The following is a 15,000-nucleotide window of genomic DNA, read 5'->3' as shown; positions in this document are numbered from 1 at the left end:
TTTAGCAATAATGATTATACATGTCTACATGTTTATATAGACAATATACACTATCATAAACATTTGGTCAAAGCTAACAATGAATGAGCTCAATATTAAACATCAGTTCATTGTTTCTTTTTTCTGTGTGTCAGGCTGGAAGTTCAGGATTGTCCCTAAATTCTACCTTCATCACATCCTTCCTCATCAAAAGTTTCTGCTGAGTCATGGCTGGAGCTCTGAGGTATGTGAGCAAGCTCAGTGCTGTTGGTTTTGCTGCAGCGCTAAAGGTTAGGTCAGAAAAATTAAAACCCAAGACAGGAAGTCACCTGGGCTTCCTGTAGGTATGTGGGGGAAGGGGGGGGGGGGCATAATGCCTCAAGATGCTGACAACAGGAAAATTGTGTGAGGTAAAAAGGCCTATGGGTACATAATGAGGAGGACACCGTACTAGGGCTGGGCAATATATCAACATTTTTTAAAATATCAATATAACGTTAAACGCCAACGGAGTTCTGTTTATCCGTCCTGCGAGTGCGGAGCCAAAACCCTCCCTCCCCTGTGTAATGGGAAACATCTACGGATAGCTGGAGTGGTCAAATTACCTCAAACGTATTGTAAGGGTTTGAATAGTAAACTATAGGGTTAACGTTTTATTTTGAAGGAGAGGTCAACGTGTGAGAAATGTTGTTCCAGTTCCATTATTTTCCTCTCTGGTTTGCTTTACTAGTAAATACTCCGTTACGAGCGATTCTGTTGAAAAAGTTAAGAGTTTGTAAGGCGTGGGTTACGGCGACAGTAGCCCGAAAATAATACTGCTAAAAGAGCAACCAGAGACTCTGAGTCATTACAGTATAATCGCTGATATGAGCCAACACTGCTAGACTCCAGCCATGTTTGCCCTGATAACTCCACGGTGCATGACCCATGGGATCTTCAGTAGATGCAATTACATCATCATACATTTAGCTTAACATGATAGATTTATTTTCTCTGGACAAGAAATATACGATAGGGCCCACCTCTAGATGAAATTTAAATGATTTTACCTTAATTATAAATATATAATTAAAAAGTGCCTTTGGGACATTTGATACACTTCTAGCTCTCAACTGTGTGTGTGTGTGTGTGTGTGTGTGTGTGTGTGTGTGTTAACAGACAGCTGTACCAGAGAATAGGCACTAAGGTTAAAGTTTGGCAAGAATTAATACATTTTTATGCATTTAATCTACTGATTTATGTTTATAATTTCTCAAGACAGCTTGAAGTGTAACTTGTAAATATTTTACATGGGGAAAAATATTGAGATATAAGTTTTGGTCCATGCCGCCCAGCCCTACACCGTATCTTGGAGTAAATGAGAAGAAAACAACATAAATGAGTAAATAATGAGTATTGATTATTCTAGGGTAAACATCATGGAGGAGGAGTAAAGGACATGAAGTGTGGACTAAATGAAACCAGACACGTAAACAGCATCAGGGAGTAAACACTAGAGCCGTGCAATGGGATTGGGATCCAGCAGGACCCAACACAAATCCTGGGAGAGCAGAGAAAACAGCTGGTCCTGAATTTGTTAGAAGATGGAGAAGGCGCCTGAGATAGGTAACAAAAGTAAAGACCAGGTTCGCTCGACTTTTCAACACATCTGCAGTTGTCTCTGTGGCTAAAAACTCTAGCGCTCCTGTTGGAGGAAGTAGTAGTTAGCCAGAGCCGAGGGTAATAAAATACTTTTGGAGTCTTACTTCCTGATATATGGACATCTCTCCTCTGATTGGCTGACAACAACACGACTCTACCTCAGACTCTGTTTGTTCTACAATGTTCAGTTCGATTCAGTTCAAAGATACTTTATTAATCCCAGAGGGAGGATTATAACCTATAGAGCGTGTTGTTATTAATTATCTTCTGTTGAAAGATAACTTTGATGTACAGGAGCGACTGGTATTGGTTGATGTCACCTGTTGTGATCGGTTAAAGCAGCTCTCTGCTGTCTGAGGGTAGGCTCCGCCCACAACGCCGTGGCTCCCAGTGTTTACTGTGGGAAATGGGTAATAATGACTCTTTGGTGGGAAAAGGTTGCCGACCCCTGGTTTAGGGGAAGGGTCCAGAATGCTGTCCCAGAGATCTCAGCGGTCTGGTTCAACAGGTAGTTAAGGCTCCAAGTGGCAGACCAAGAAAGGCAGCAAACCTAGCTCAGACGCCCTTTAGCTGCTCTGGGGGGGGGGGGGGGGGGGGGGGGGGTCTGTTTAGTCTCAGACCAGGAAGAATGAATAATTCCTCCAGAGAAGCCTGGGTCGACCCTAGGATCTCATTCTAGAGGCTTTCTGATCATGTTCTCCTGGGAGTAAAACAGAACCTCCATCAAGAGGCACCCTGATCAGAACCACTTCAGCTGACCCCTCTTGGTCAGGAGGGGCAACTCTACTCTGAACTCTTCACCTCAGCTGCTCTATGGAGGACGATCACTTCAGATGCTTGGATCCAGGATCTGCTTCCTCCAGTCCTGATCCAGACCTTTGCCTCTAGCACCTCATATGTCGATCCACTTCTTCTCCTGCACACGAGGCAGTGGCTGGTGGTGTGTAGCTTGTCATCAGTGGCAGGTGTGGGGGCGTCCTGGTGTCTGGTGAACAGAAACGAGGTAAAATCACCTCTGTGGATTCCTGCTGACTTTTCTCTTCTGCCGCTCACTACTTCTCTGTCTGTGATTGGTCCATTGTGTCAAAGGGGGCTGTCCCGTCGCCGTGGGGGAGCAGGGCTTCGGGTTGGGTCTGAGTCAGAAACTCAGGAAGTCAGAAACCACCAGAAAGACAGAAGACTGAGTGCAGAGGAAGTGAAGTTTTGAGCACAGGATCGGGTCAGTCCAGGTCTGACGGCTGCAGGAGGTGAACTCACCCCAGTTCTACCGGGTCCATCTACACAATCAGAACCAGCACCGTCACAGGAAGTACACAGCATCGAGGAGAAAGAGCTTTGATTTTGAAGGTTTTTACTGAAATGTGTGTTGTTTGTTGTCTGCTGCACCTGCTTGATTTAAAGCATGGGGTCTGCAGGTGGTGGAGCCAGGCCACAGCAGGTTCTACAGCAGCTGTGGAGCTCTGGGGAAGGAGAACTCTGTTTTATGTGTGAGGTGGTGGAGCTGCTCCTTAGTAACGTTGTTGCTGAAGCCCGAAGATCATCTCAGCATCTTTGCTTATTGATGACTCGACAGGATTGGTGACGTCTCTGTTATGTTTAGGCCCGTTCTTTAGAGGCGGCCGTTTCTGAATTTCTATTTTCTCCTTTTTTATTGTCATTTTAAAATTTTGTTTATAATTTTTTTTATTTTATTTCAGTCATGAGTTCAGGCCACCTTGTTGTCATCGCAGTAGTCAATGACATCATCAATAGCTCCGCCTCTCTCAGCAAAGCTCTGGGATTCTGGGGGATTTCCTCAGCTCAGCTGCTTCCAGGAAGTGACTGAGAACAGGCCTGGGGGGGGGGGGGGGGGGGGGCGGCAGCTCAGAGAGGGAGAGAGTGGTGTCTCTCGCCCGCTCAGAGAAAGTGAAACTAATGCAGATTTCTTTTTTTTTTTTGTTGGAGTTTTAGGAGCTTTAAAGAAACTTGTGTTGGAAAGTGTGTGTGTGTGTGTGCGTGTGTGTGTGTGTGTTTGTGTGTGTGTGTGTGTGTGTGTGTGTGTGTGTGCATGCGTGTGTGTGTGTGTGTGTTCCTGATGGAATCATCTGACACCTGGTGTTTTTGGTTTGTGCTGCAGGATGACTGAAGCTACGTTCAACTACGAGAATGATGTGAGTTCTTCTCATTTTCACACATTGACAGTCTAATTCTGCAGGATGTAATCAGTTGTTCTGCAGAAACATTTTAATGTTGGAGGACTCTGATCTCCAAGTTTTTCCTTCATCATTCAGGTTTAATGGGATAAACTGTGTGTGCGGTACCAGGCTGTTCTGATCCAGTTAAAGATGGAGGAAGATAATTACTGATCTTGCTTCTTTTCCTCTTCAACTACAGCTGAACTTCATGGTGTATGACTGCATTCCTCCTGTGGACATAAAGACAGAGCCCTACATACCTGAGACAGGTGAGCACTCTGATAGCGATGTCACAGGGATATCATCACACGCAGTCACATGGAGTTGTTCCAGATGAAATAAGGGCATTTGTCTGGAGTTGTACTGTTGAGTTTTCTAAAGCCAGCAGAGTTAGGAGAAGGTTTTAAACAAAAACGTCTGCATCCTCATAGATTCATGTTTGGTTTGATTTCTGTCTTTGAATAGATTCTGCTCAGCTGATCTGAGGCGTACCTCAGGGATCTGTGTTAGGCCCATTTGTTCGCAAAACGCCAGAGCCCTAAAAACATAAAAAGAGCGGAGGATATGTAGGGGAGACACGGAGCAGCTTGAGGAACGCCTCGTGGAAAAACTCAAAAAATATGTACGTTTTATTCATCCGTGACTGGAGGAGTGAAAAGATGAGCAGAAAGCGTTTTATTCATGGACAGAAATGACGGGAAACGTGGCAAGCACATGAAGAGGTGTAGGAGGAAAGTCTCTGAAATACAGAAAAACACAATATAAACACACTAGCCTGGACTGTATACATGACAGGATACCACAGAACAGCGCCACGCCCTCTGGTGTCCTGGAGGGGAACTGCTTTGCAACACTCTCCAGGAGACGGAGAAGTCTGAGGATAAAACGTCTCCGTCCGTGCGTCTCTCCCTCCTGGAGCTGACGGAGAAGTAGAAATGAAGCTCAACACTTTCTTAATTAATTTCTTAGTTTGTTTATGGTTCTATCAGTTGGTGTTAGGGTTAGGGTTACTTTGATGCCATACAACAGTTTGTATTTTAACATTGTGGTGTTTCACAAACTAAACCAGCTTCTTGTACTCCTTTTTCTCTCCATTCCCCTCTGGACAAACTGTGTGATGATGGGTCCTTGTAGTTTTATAAACTGTGTGATGGTGGGTTCTTGTAGTATTATAAACTGCTAATTACACTGAACCAAACATCTCTGCTGTGGACTACATTTACTGTGTATCTTCATTCCTTTAGCCATTCTTTTTCAAACTGTTTATTTTTCCTACTCGAACGTTGGATTTCACGAGGAGAAAGCGAACACACCATTAGCTGAACAGAAGCTAACATATCAAGCTAACTTTATCTTAAACATTTTATTTACACACCGGAGCAGATTAAGATGATGATGCCTCACTTAGATCGTTGTTGCTGTCACGAGCGCGGGTGAGTTGACTGGAGTTGAGGATCCAGGTGCAGGGGAAAAACAAGGCAGGCAGCCAAGAATGATCTCTAAAAAGGAGTTTTAATGACGAGCACACGAGACAATGAAACAATGATCCGACAAGACAAAAAGGACTGACAGGGTTTAAATACAGGAGGAGCTGGGACCTTGGGTGATTGGGTGACGAGAGGCAGGTGGGAGCAATTAACATGGACACAGGACTGAACAGAATGGGTAGACAGGACAGAGTGTGACAGTACCCCCCCCAAAGGGTGGCACCGGACGCCAACACAGGCCAAGACGGAGTTTAGGGGGGCGGTGTCTGGGGCACAGGAGAGGACCCCAGAGTCTAGGAGCCGGTGTCTGAGGCAAAGTAGACAATGCCAGAGTCTGGGGGGGCGGTGTCTGGGGCACAGGACACGAGGTGCATGTCGCTGACATGGCGGGAGGCGCTGACTTGGCGGGAGGCACTGAAGGCGGAGGCGCTGACTTGGCGGGAGGCGCTGCAGGTGGAGGCGCTGTCTTGGGGGGGTGCTGACTTGGCGGGAGGCGCTGCAGTTGGAGGCGCTCACTTGGTGGGAAGCGCTGCAGGTGGAGGCGCTGACTTGACTGGGGGCACTGGACCTAGCGCAGACTTGACTAGGGGCGGCAGACCTGGCGCTGACTTGACTGGGAGCGCCGGAGCTGGCGCTGACTTGACTGGAGGTGCCAGACCGGGCACTGACTTGACTGGGGGCACCGGACCGGGCGCTGACTTGACTAGGGGCGGCGGACCTGGCGCTGACTTGACTGGGAGCGCCGGAGCTGGCGCTGACTTGACTGGAGGCGCCAGAGCGGGTGCTGACTTGACTGGGGGCACCGGAGCTGGCGCTGACTTGACTGGAGGCGCCAGAGCGGGCGCTGACTTGACTGGAGTCGCCGGAGCGGTCGCTGGCTTGACTGGAGGCTGGGCCGGGGCGGAGCCTCTTGGACAGGCTGGGTTGGGGGTGGATCCTCTTGGAAAGACTTGGCTGGGGGTGGAGCCTCTTGGACAGGCTGGGCCGGGGGCGGTGCCGCTGACTGGACTGGTGGCGGTGCCTTTGACTGGACTGGTGGTGGTGCCTCTGACTGGACTAGTGACGCCTCCTGGAAAACCAGGGAGGATAGAGTGTCCAGCTGGAACTGGAGGCTGAGGATCTGATGGAGCCGGACCAGCTCAGCTCGGAGACCGGCGAGCTCTGTTTGATGGACTTCCGGCTCGGCCCCTTGGCCTGGAGATGAGAGAGCTGCTGGCTGGACCAGAGGCAGGGCAGCTGGCGTGACTGGAGGTGGGTCCGCTGCAGGCGGTGACGTTGTCTGGACTGGAACCACCTCCTGAAGAACCAGGGTGGAGAGTGTCCAGCTGGAACTCCTGGAGGCTGATGAGTTGACAGAGCCGGCCCAGCTCCGCTTGGAGGCCGGTGAGCTCCGTCCAATGGGTTGCTGGCTCAGTCCCTCTACTTGCAGATGAAGGAGGTGCTGACTGGACCGGAGACAGAGGCTGGAGGTCCAAACTGGTGCGCCAAGCCGGGATGGCGGTGAGCCCGCGGTGCCGCTCCGTTGCTGGAGGTGTCAGTGGAGCTTGGGTTCCTTCCCAGTGCCGTGGGCCAACTCCGGGGGAGCACACAGCCAGTCTGGTGCCCACGTAGTAGGAGCAGTCCAGCTGCGTCGCCCAGTCCAACCTCCCATCTGGCTCCGGGAGGGTGGAGGGGATCGCCGAGGTTCGTCGTCGGCATCTGCAACAAGGCGGCGGAGGAGGGGAGGCCCCCAATGCCTCGCAGGGATCAGGTGGCTCAGGGTGAGTCACCGGAGCAGGTTCTCCCAGGGGAGAGTTTCCCCGCTGGATCCTTCGTGAGGTTGGATCATTCTGTCACGAGCGCGGGTGAGTTGACTGGAGTTGAGGATCCAGGTGCAGGGGAAAAACAAGGCGGGCAGGCAAGAATGGTCTCTAAAAAGGGGTTTTAATGACGAGCTCACGAGACAATGAAACAATGATCCGACAAGACAAAAAGGACTGACAGGGTTTAAATACAGGAGGAGCTGGGACCTTGGGTGATTGGGTGACGAGAGGCAGGTGGGAGCAATTGACGTGGACACAGGACTGAACAGAATGTGGAGACAGGACAGAGTGTGACAGCTGCTGGTTTCATTATCGCCCAGTTACCCATCCCAGTTAGTGAAGTGGACCCAAACTTCAGAACACTTCCTCTCTGCCATGCTGCTTTGTTTACAGCTTGCCCACAGTGACTGACGACATCATGCTCTTGCGCCAGCGCGAGGCATGGGTACCGAAACAAGGCTCAGTTTCATATAACGTGAATCGGTACTCAGTTGGTACTATGGAATTCGATCGGTGCCTTAAAAAGGACCGATGTCCTGATGTTGATGATGTTCTGATGTTGCTGACTCTACCTGTGTTTTGTGTTTCAGCTCATGGCCCCTACGTTCAGATCATCGAAGAGCCTAAACAGGTGAGAACAACCCTTTACTTACTCTGAAAGCTGGTCATTAGTACTGATTATTATAACAAGCAGGCTCCGTGCTGGTTTGAGGAAATAGATATTTTCCGACCACTAGTGGGATAGGTGTTTTAGGATTGTTGTAAGTAAATGATCGGTAAATGTTTTTTTTAGGATGTTTGAACCTGGGATGTCCAATATTGTTAGTCTAACCCTGCGCCGCTAAAGATAGGGTCGGGTTCTATTTGTGTTGTGAGCCGCTTAAGGGACAATTAATGTAGGGATAGACAGGAAATCACACACGGTTGCATCGAAAATTCCCTGGTAATTTTTAAAATAAAAGTACTGCAGCGATGCAATTTCATATTTGTGTGTGTGTGTGTGTGTGTGTGTGTGTGTGTGTCCATTTTCAACCGCTTATCCAGAGTCGGGTCATGGGGCAGCAGTCTAGTCCCTTAAGCTTGTCCTGGGTCTTCCCTTGGGTCTCCTCCCAGTTGGACGTGCCCAGAAAACCTCACCAGGGAGGCGTCCAGTAGCCATCCTAATCAGATGCCTAAGCCACCTCAACTGGCTCCTCTCGATGTGGAGGAGCAGCGGGTCTACGCTGAGCCCCTCCCAAATGACCGAGGTTCTCACTCTATCTCTAAGGGAGAGCCCAGTTACCCTGCAGGGGAAACTTATTTCTGCCACTTGTATCTGAGATTGCGTTCTTTCGGTCACTACCCAAAGCTCGTGACCATAGGTGAGGGTAGGAACGTAGACCGCGAGCTTTGCCTTCCAGCTCAGCTCTCTCTTCACCACGACAGATCGGTACAGCGCCCACATCACTGCACGCGCAGCACCAATCCGCCTAGCAATCTCATGCTCCAATTTTCCCCCTCTCTTGAACAAGTCCCCGAGATACTTAAACTCCTCCACTTGGAGCAGGACCTCATCCTTGACCCGTCAACCAACACAGCCCAACAACATCCAGAGCCTTAAGGAACTCCAGATGGATCTCATCCACTCCGGAGCCTTGCCACTGAGGAGTTTTTGACCACCTCAGTGACCTCAGCACCAGAAATTGGAAACTCTAACTCAAATCCCCCAGACTCTGCTTCCTCACTGAAAGACATGCCAGTGGGATTGAGGAGGTCTTCGAAGTATTCCATCCACCGATCCACAACGTCCCAAGTAGAGGTCAGCAGCACACCATCACCACTGTAAATAGTGTTGGTAGCGCACTGCTTTCCCCTCCTGAGGCGCCGGATGGTGGACCAGAATCTCCTCAAATCCGTACGGAAGTCTTGCTCCATGGTATCACCAAACTCCTCCCATGCCCAGGTTTTTGCCTCTGTGACCACCCGAGCTGCATTCAGCATGGACTGCTGTATACATCAGCTGCCTCTGGAGTCCCACGGGCCAAAAAGACCTGATAGAACTCTTTCTTCAGCTTGACCGCATTTCTAACCGCCGGTGTCCACCAGCAGGTTCGGGGTTGCCACCACGACAGGCACCGACGACCCTGGGGCTGCAGCTCCAGTCGGCCGCCTCAACAATGGAAGCACAGTACATGAACAGAACAGGGTGCACAGAAGTCCAGTAACAAACACTGCTCCGATTCAGATCAGGGGGGTCATTCCTCACACCTTTGGAGACGGCTTATGGTAGAGAAATTAACACTCATTTAACGGGCAACAACTCTGGTAGACATTCCTGCAGTCAGGATGCCAATCGCACTTTCCCTCAAAGGCTGCAACATCTGTGGCATTGTGCTGTTTGATGAAACTGCTCATTTCAGGGTGTCCTTTTATTGTGGGCAGTGTAAGGCACACCTGTACGTTATTCATGCTGTTTAATCAGCCCCTTGATATGCCACATCTGTGAGGTGGGATGGATTATCTTGGTAAGGGAAAAGTGTTCACTAACTCATGCAGACAAATTTCAGAACAATAATTAAGAGTCATGGGTCTTTTATGCATGTAGAAAAAGTTTCAGATGTTTGAGTTCAGCTCATGAAAAATGGGAGCAAAAACAAGTGTTGAGTTTATATTTTTGTTCAATGTAATAAAAATATACTTGTATGTACATATAAATATAAAAAGTGGAATAGTATGTGTAGTATTTCAGTGTCTTTCATAAATCATAACTTTACATAAAACACTGATGTGTAAAAACCCCAAACCTGTTTCGCAGAGTAAAAGTAAAGTGGAGATCCGTGATCACAGTGATGGTTCCCCTCAGCAGGTTCCTCAACATGTTTCTGCAGCAGTCACTTCCTGTTACCCTGGGTTTTCCCAACAGTCATTTACTAGCATCCAGTTTTAACAGAAATTTCCTGCTGCTGAGAGTCAAATGACACCAAAGTCTGTAAATTGGGTCAGGCAGCACCGGAACACCTGGTGCACTGGTGAACCAAAAGCAAACCTAAAGACAGAAATAACTGCTTGTCCAGAACTACCTTCAAAGGATTACAGGCTGCTGGGAAGAACCAGAGACATAGGGACTGGATAAAGGGTTTTAATCTTGATCAGGGGTGTTGTAGACTGAATCAGGGGCATTTTAGATTGGATGAGGGGTGGTTTAGGGTCATTTCTCAATATCCAATAATTATACCATATCTTTCCATACCATATTTTTTTGTAGAGCACATTTAAAAACTGCATGTCAGCTGACTAAAGTGCTTAACACAAGAGACGGTGATGTAAAATCTGACACAAAACAATAAATCTAATGCTAAAAAGAGTTTTTGCTATTAAATAATATTAAACAGACTGTTTAAAATGAAATAAAAATAAAATATAAAATCAACAATGCAGCAGAATTTAAAACAGACCATAAAAAAGAAAATGACTGAAAAAGAGCAAAAAGTCAATAAAACCGTAAAATAAAAAATGGAAACTGAGACAATGTCCACTGCGGAAAAATGACTGACCAAAAGCCTTTCTGAAGAAGTGTGACCTAAGGCTAGATTTAAAGTGTGTAGGTGAAGGAGCCAGAAGCACTAAGAAAGGGAGTGCATTCCAGAGCTTAGTAGCAATGAAAGCAAAGGCCAGGGGCCTCATTTATAAAGCTTGCTTATGCACAAAACAGGGTCAGAAAATTGCATAAGCAACTTTACACGCAAACTTTGGGATTTAGGAAAGAAAATGTAGTGGGAAAAAATGTGGAAAAAAATGTGCGCAACGTTAATGGTGGAATGCTGCAACGAGCCGGCTTATGTATATGCATGAGATCCACAAGGCACTTTGCATTGACCATTTATGGCAGAAAGTGGGCGTGTTGAGGGTGGGATGTGATTCAGAAACAGCTGAGAACCTTTCTAGTTAGAGTGTGATTTATAAAGCGGAGATTGCGTGACGCTGTGCGTACTCCATGTTTTATAGGTCACAGACCTACTTGGCGTAAGTAAATTTTTTTGCCGAGGTTAAGTATGGTTTTAGTATGGATTCTACGCAATGTTTTATAAATGAGACCCCTGAACTGTATTGGAATGTTTTCAATGTGAAGTCTCTTGAGACGACTCTGGTCGTGATTTGGCGCCATGTAAATAAACTTGAATTTAATTGAATTGAATCAAGAGCTCTAGACTGGATCAAATGTGTTCTAGACTCAATCAGGAGTTTGAGACTGGATCTCGGTGTATTCTTGGCTAGATCAGGGGTGCTCTAGGCTGGATCAGTGGTGTTTTAGACTGGATCAAGGGTCTTAGGCTGTATCAAGGGCTCTTGATTGGATCTTGGGTTTTTTAGACTGGATCACTGGATGTGGGTGGTCTAGGCTAGATCAGGGTTTCTAGGTTGAATCAAGGGCTCTAGACTGGGTCATGGGTGCTGGACTGGATCAGCAGTGTAGATCCATCATCAGCCTCAGTAAGCTCTAGACATGTACAGATGTTTCTCAGTGGCTGTGTTCTCCTACAGAGGGGATTTCGTTTCCGGTATGAGTGTGAAGGTCCATCACACGGTGGGCTTCCTGGGGCCTCCAGTGAGAAGAACCGGAGAACCTACCCAACTGTGAAGGTGGGTCCCTACCCAACATGGACACCATAGACAAGCTTCATATCAGAACCAACTTCCTGTTAATGTGAAACTGTTTGTGTTTCAGATAAATAACTATGTGGGTCACGCTCGGGTGGAGGTGCAGCTGGTGACCCACATTGACCCACCTCGGGTCCATGCACACAGCTTGGTAGGACGCCACTGCAACGAAAATGGGATGTGCACGCTGGACATCGGCCCCAATGACCTCACAGCCTCGTCAGTATCCAATCACATCTGATCCAGTTGATCTTGTGTTCTAGAAAGTCTCAAAAGGTCCAAAGAGTAAAGCAGAATGTTCTGATTTTGCTAAATGTTCAGCAGGATGAGAGCTCTGCTGGCATTTAATAACATAAAACAAGTTTAAAACAAAAGGAAAGGCTGATAACAGGTTACCAGAACCAACAATTCACCAGCGAACAGCAACAAAATGTATTTCTGATGATCATCGATGAACTTCTGATCTAAAGAATTCTTTAGTTTAATGAAACAGAGCAGTTAGGACTAGTTATCCAGGTAATTACAGACTTTCCCTCAGAAAACTAGCTAAGCCCAGTGTTAGAGAAGCCCACGGGCAGCCCAACGTTTGATTGTGTTTTGCTGTGTTTTCGTTAGAATTAAAGCTCCAGTGTGTGATATTTTCACTTGTTAACTGTCAAATCCTGTTACCAGTTCACAAACTTGTCCTTTTTCACTAATATTTCTCACCAACATAAATTCTAAATATTCCTCTCAACTTGAAATTATGCATTTTATATACGTAAACTGGTCAAGGCTCCATGGTCATCCACCATCTTAAAATACAGTAGCTGTTTAGGGACATACGAGCTCCACGTTACCCGTTTAGACTATGACTGTAACCTGAAAGAACCAGCAGAGGGCAGCAGTGCGCCCTGGAAGCATGGAGTCTGCTAATTCAACTAAGAAATAGAAAAGAATAGCTACATCATTGCTGTACTAGTTAGTTTGAATAATAAACAATTAAATCAAAGGACACATACAATTTGTCAGTTCGTCATCATGTCCAACACAAGGAAGCTGCATATGTTCAGACCCCGCCTGCTACTATCTGGACGCCAGCCTCCGATTAGTGTCCCTGACTCCCAAACTCACCTCAATCTGTTCACTCATCTTTTCCTCATACCAGAACTCCCAACCCGGTCCCAACGTGTCAGTACCAGAACTCCCGATCCGGTCCCAACGTGTCCGTTCCAAAGTACTTTTACTCAAGTCTCCTCTCTTCCCGCAGCCTGCCGTCTCTCCCAACACGCTCCAGCGCTCGTCCGCTAGCCAGTGGCTAAATCAGCGTAGTTTAACTCCACAACACTACTAACAGCGATGTAGTTCTCCACGCATTACAGAGACGCTCCAACACAGAGGGCTTCTTCTCAAACATTACCTTTAGTCTTGGGTCTCCTTTTGCTGGTAATCCGTGGGAGTTTACGTGCAGCATACACAGCGTCTCCCCAGCTCTAGCCATGGCTAACTAGCAGCTCGTGACGTCCATCTCCACCACGCCAGCCATGAGCCACGATTAGCTGGTGGAAAAGTCAGCATTGTTTCCTTGATATCCAGCGTGTCCCCGGTTCACCAACCATGGCTAACAATCAGCCAGTGATCGCTCCATATCCATATAAGCTGTTAGCAGCAGCCAGTTTGTTTACATCGAGCGCACCATGAGATGCGTGAAACGTCAGATATCAGGAAGGCACCAAGGTCCAGCAGGCAGAAAGGAGTCAGAGAGCAGGTTGGGGTTCATAGCCAGGAGGTCCAGGTCTGTGAGGATTAGCAAGCAAGGGCAGGAGTCCTGGGAGCAGAAACAGGGTCAAAAACTTAGAAGGGCTGGGCTGGGCTTGGCTTGGCCAAGGCTGGATTTGGTCTGCAAGAGCTTCAGATAATCTGGCACAGAGCAGTGGCTGGAGCAAGCTTATATCCTGGAGAGCACAGGTGGAGATGATTAGACAGACAATCTTGAATAGACAAGTAACAGGTGAGCATAGTTACATGTAGGTGGGGCACAGCAATGCAGAGAGGCAGGATCACTCAGGATCATAACATGCACAGAGATTTCTTTTCCCAAAAAAAATCGTAAACAAACGTCATGACAGCAGGGATGGTTGCTACACAGGCTTCCTGACGGCTTGTCAGCTCAGTTTAGGCTCGGGGGAAGTTTGGGTCATCGGCCGATGGTCTGTACGGGCCCGGTAAGATGGCGGTCCGGCTTCGCTTCGGCCTCAGTTGTGGTGGAGGATGGGGCGGAGGGGAGCAAGTAAGGCTGTTCAGTCGGTTGTGACGGGGGTGGCAAAGCGGGACCGTGGGTGCAGTGATGGCGCTTCGGATAGTGATGTGGATCCGCAGCTGAGGACTGCACAGGAGGGCTTTGTGGTCTGTATAAGTGCGACGGGTGGATGCACGTTTTCCTACCAATAACCCGTTGGCGGTGTTCAGGGAGCTGAGAGGGATGATTGGTGATGTGACAGACGCAATGGTTGTTTTGGTGGGTTGCTGGAGGTGGTCTGTAGGACGAAGACCCAGGTCCACCGGGCCCTGGAGCTTGAGAAGTTCCTGGGGGTGAGTGTCGAAGTCTCGAAATCGCGGTCTAGGAGGACTGGTTAAGGGGGTGGTTTATGGTGTCTCTAATGACGTTACTGAGGTGTAGGTGATGGACGCCCTGAGTGGTGAGGCGGTAGTGGCGGTGAGGCGTTTGGGTTTTGATAGGCATGGGTCCACTCTGTTGTTAATTAGTTTTGATGCGGTGGAGCTCCTGGCTGGTGTCAAGTTGGGCTATCTTAGTTTCCCAGTTAGGGCCTATGAGGCGCCTCCCTTGATGTGCTTTAAATGTCAGGGCTTTGGTCATGTGGCCGGAGTCTGTGTGGAAGGGTTGAGGTATCGGAGGTGTGGGGGCGACCATGAGGGCAAGCTTTGTGATCTTCCGCTCCGCTGTTGTAATTGTGGCGGGGCTCATCAGGCGACTTATAGAGGTTGTGTGTCATATAGGACAGCAGTGGAGGTGGAGAAGTTTCAGGCAGAGCGTAAGGTTTCTTACGCTGAGGCGGGGTGGAGGAGCGTTGGGGCCTTGTGCTGGGTCTCAGGTGACTGGTGGTGGGGATGAGGGGGTGGTGGTAGTGAGAGATAAGAGACAGCTTCTGGCGTTTCTAGTGGAGGCATTGTGGAGGGTGAAGCATGTGGCATCAAACATGTCCGATGTGGCCCGCAAGGTGTCTGCGGCTGCAGGGGCCTTTCTGGGCTTCGGTGACGTGTCCCCTGAGGAAGTTTGGG

The 15,000-nt window shown here is 48.3% G+C and overlaps 1 protein-coding gene across 7 annotated transcripts in view; it reads left to right on the top strand.

Annotated features, from left to right (window-relative positions):
• The window catches only part of nfkb2 (nuclear factor of kappa light polypeptide gene enhancer in B-cells 2 (p49/p100)), a 53,144-nt gene that overhangs the window by 5,545 nt on the left and 32,599 nt on the right, over positions 1 to 15,000 (top strand). For 4 of the 7 annotated variants that reach the window (XM_054750436.2, XM_015945992.3, XM_054750435.2 and 1 more), the window contains 6 exons: positions 135 to 223; positions 3,737 to 3,770; positions 3,994 to 4,063; positions 7,674 to 7,714; positions 11,605 to 11,703; positions 11,789 to 11,940. In XM_054750436.2, coding sequence (XP_054606411.2) covers positions 207 to 223; positions 3,737 to 3,770; positions 3,994 to 4,063; positions 7,674 to 7,714; positions 11,605 to 11,703; positions 11,789 to 11,940 — 413 coding nt within the window. In that variant the 5' untranslated portion in view covers positions 135 to 206. Of the gene's footprint in view, positions 1 to 9; positions 224 to 2,854; positions 2,968 to 3,736; positions 3,771 to 3,993; positions 4,064 to 7,673; positions 7,715 to 11,604; positions 11,704 to 11,788; positions 11,941 to 15,000 lie in introns of those variants that run through there. The other 3 variants (XM_070542033.1, XM_054750439.2, XM_054750438.2) reach the window with 3 other exon arrangements.

Source organism: Nothobranchius furzeri, chromosome 12 (assembly GCF_043380555.1).
Source record: "Nothobranchius furzeri strain GRZ-AD chromosome 12, NfurGRZ-RIMD1, whole genome shotgun sequence".
In the NCBI taxonomy this organism is placed as follows: domain Eukaryota; kingdom Metazoa; phylum Chordata; class Actinopteri; order Cyprinodontiformes; family Nothobranchiidae; genus Nothobranchius; species Nothobranchius furzeri.
This window is presented reverse-complemented; position numbering and strand designations above follow the sequence as displayed.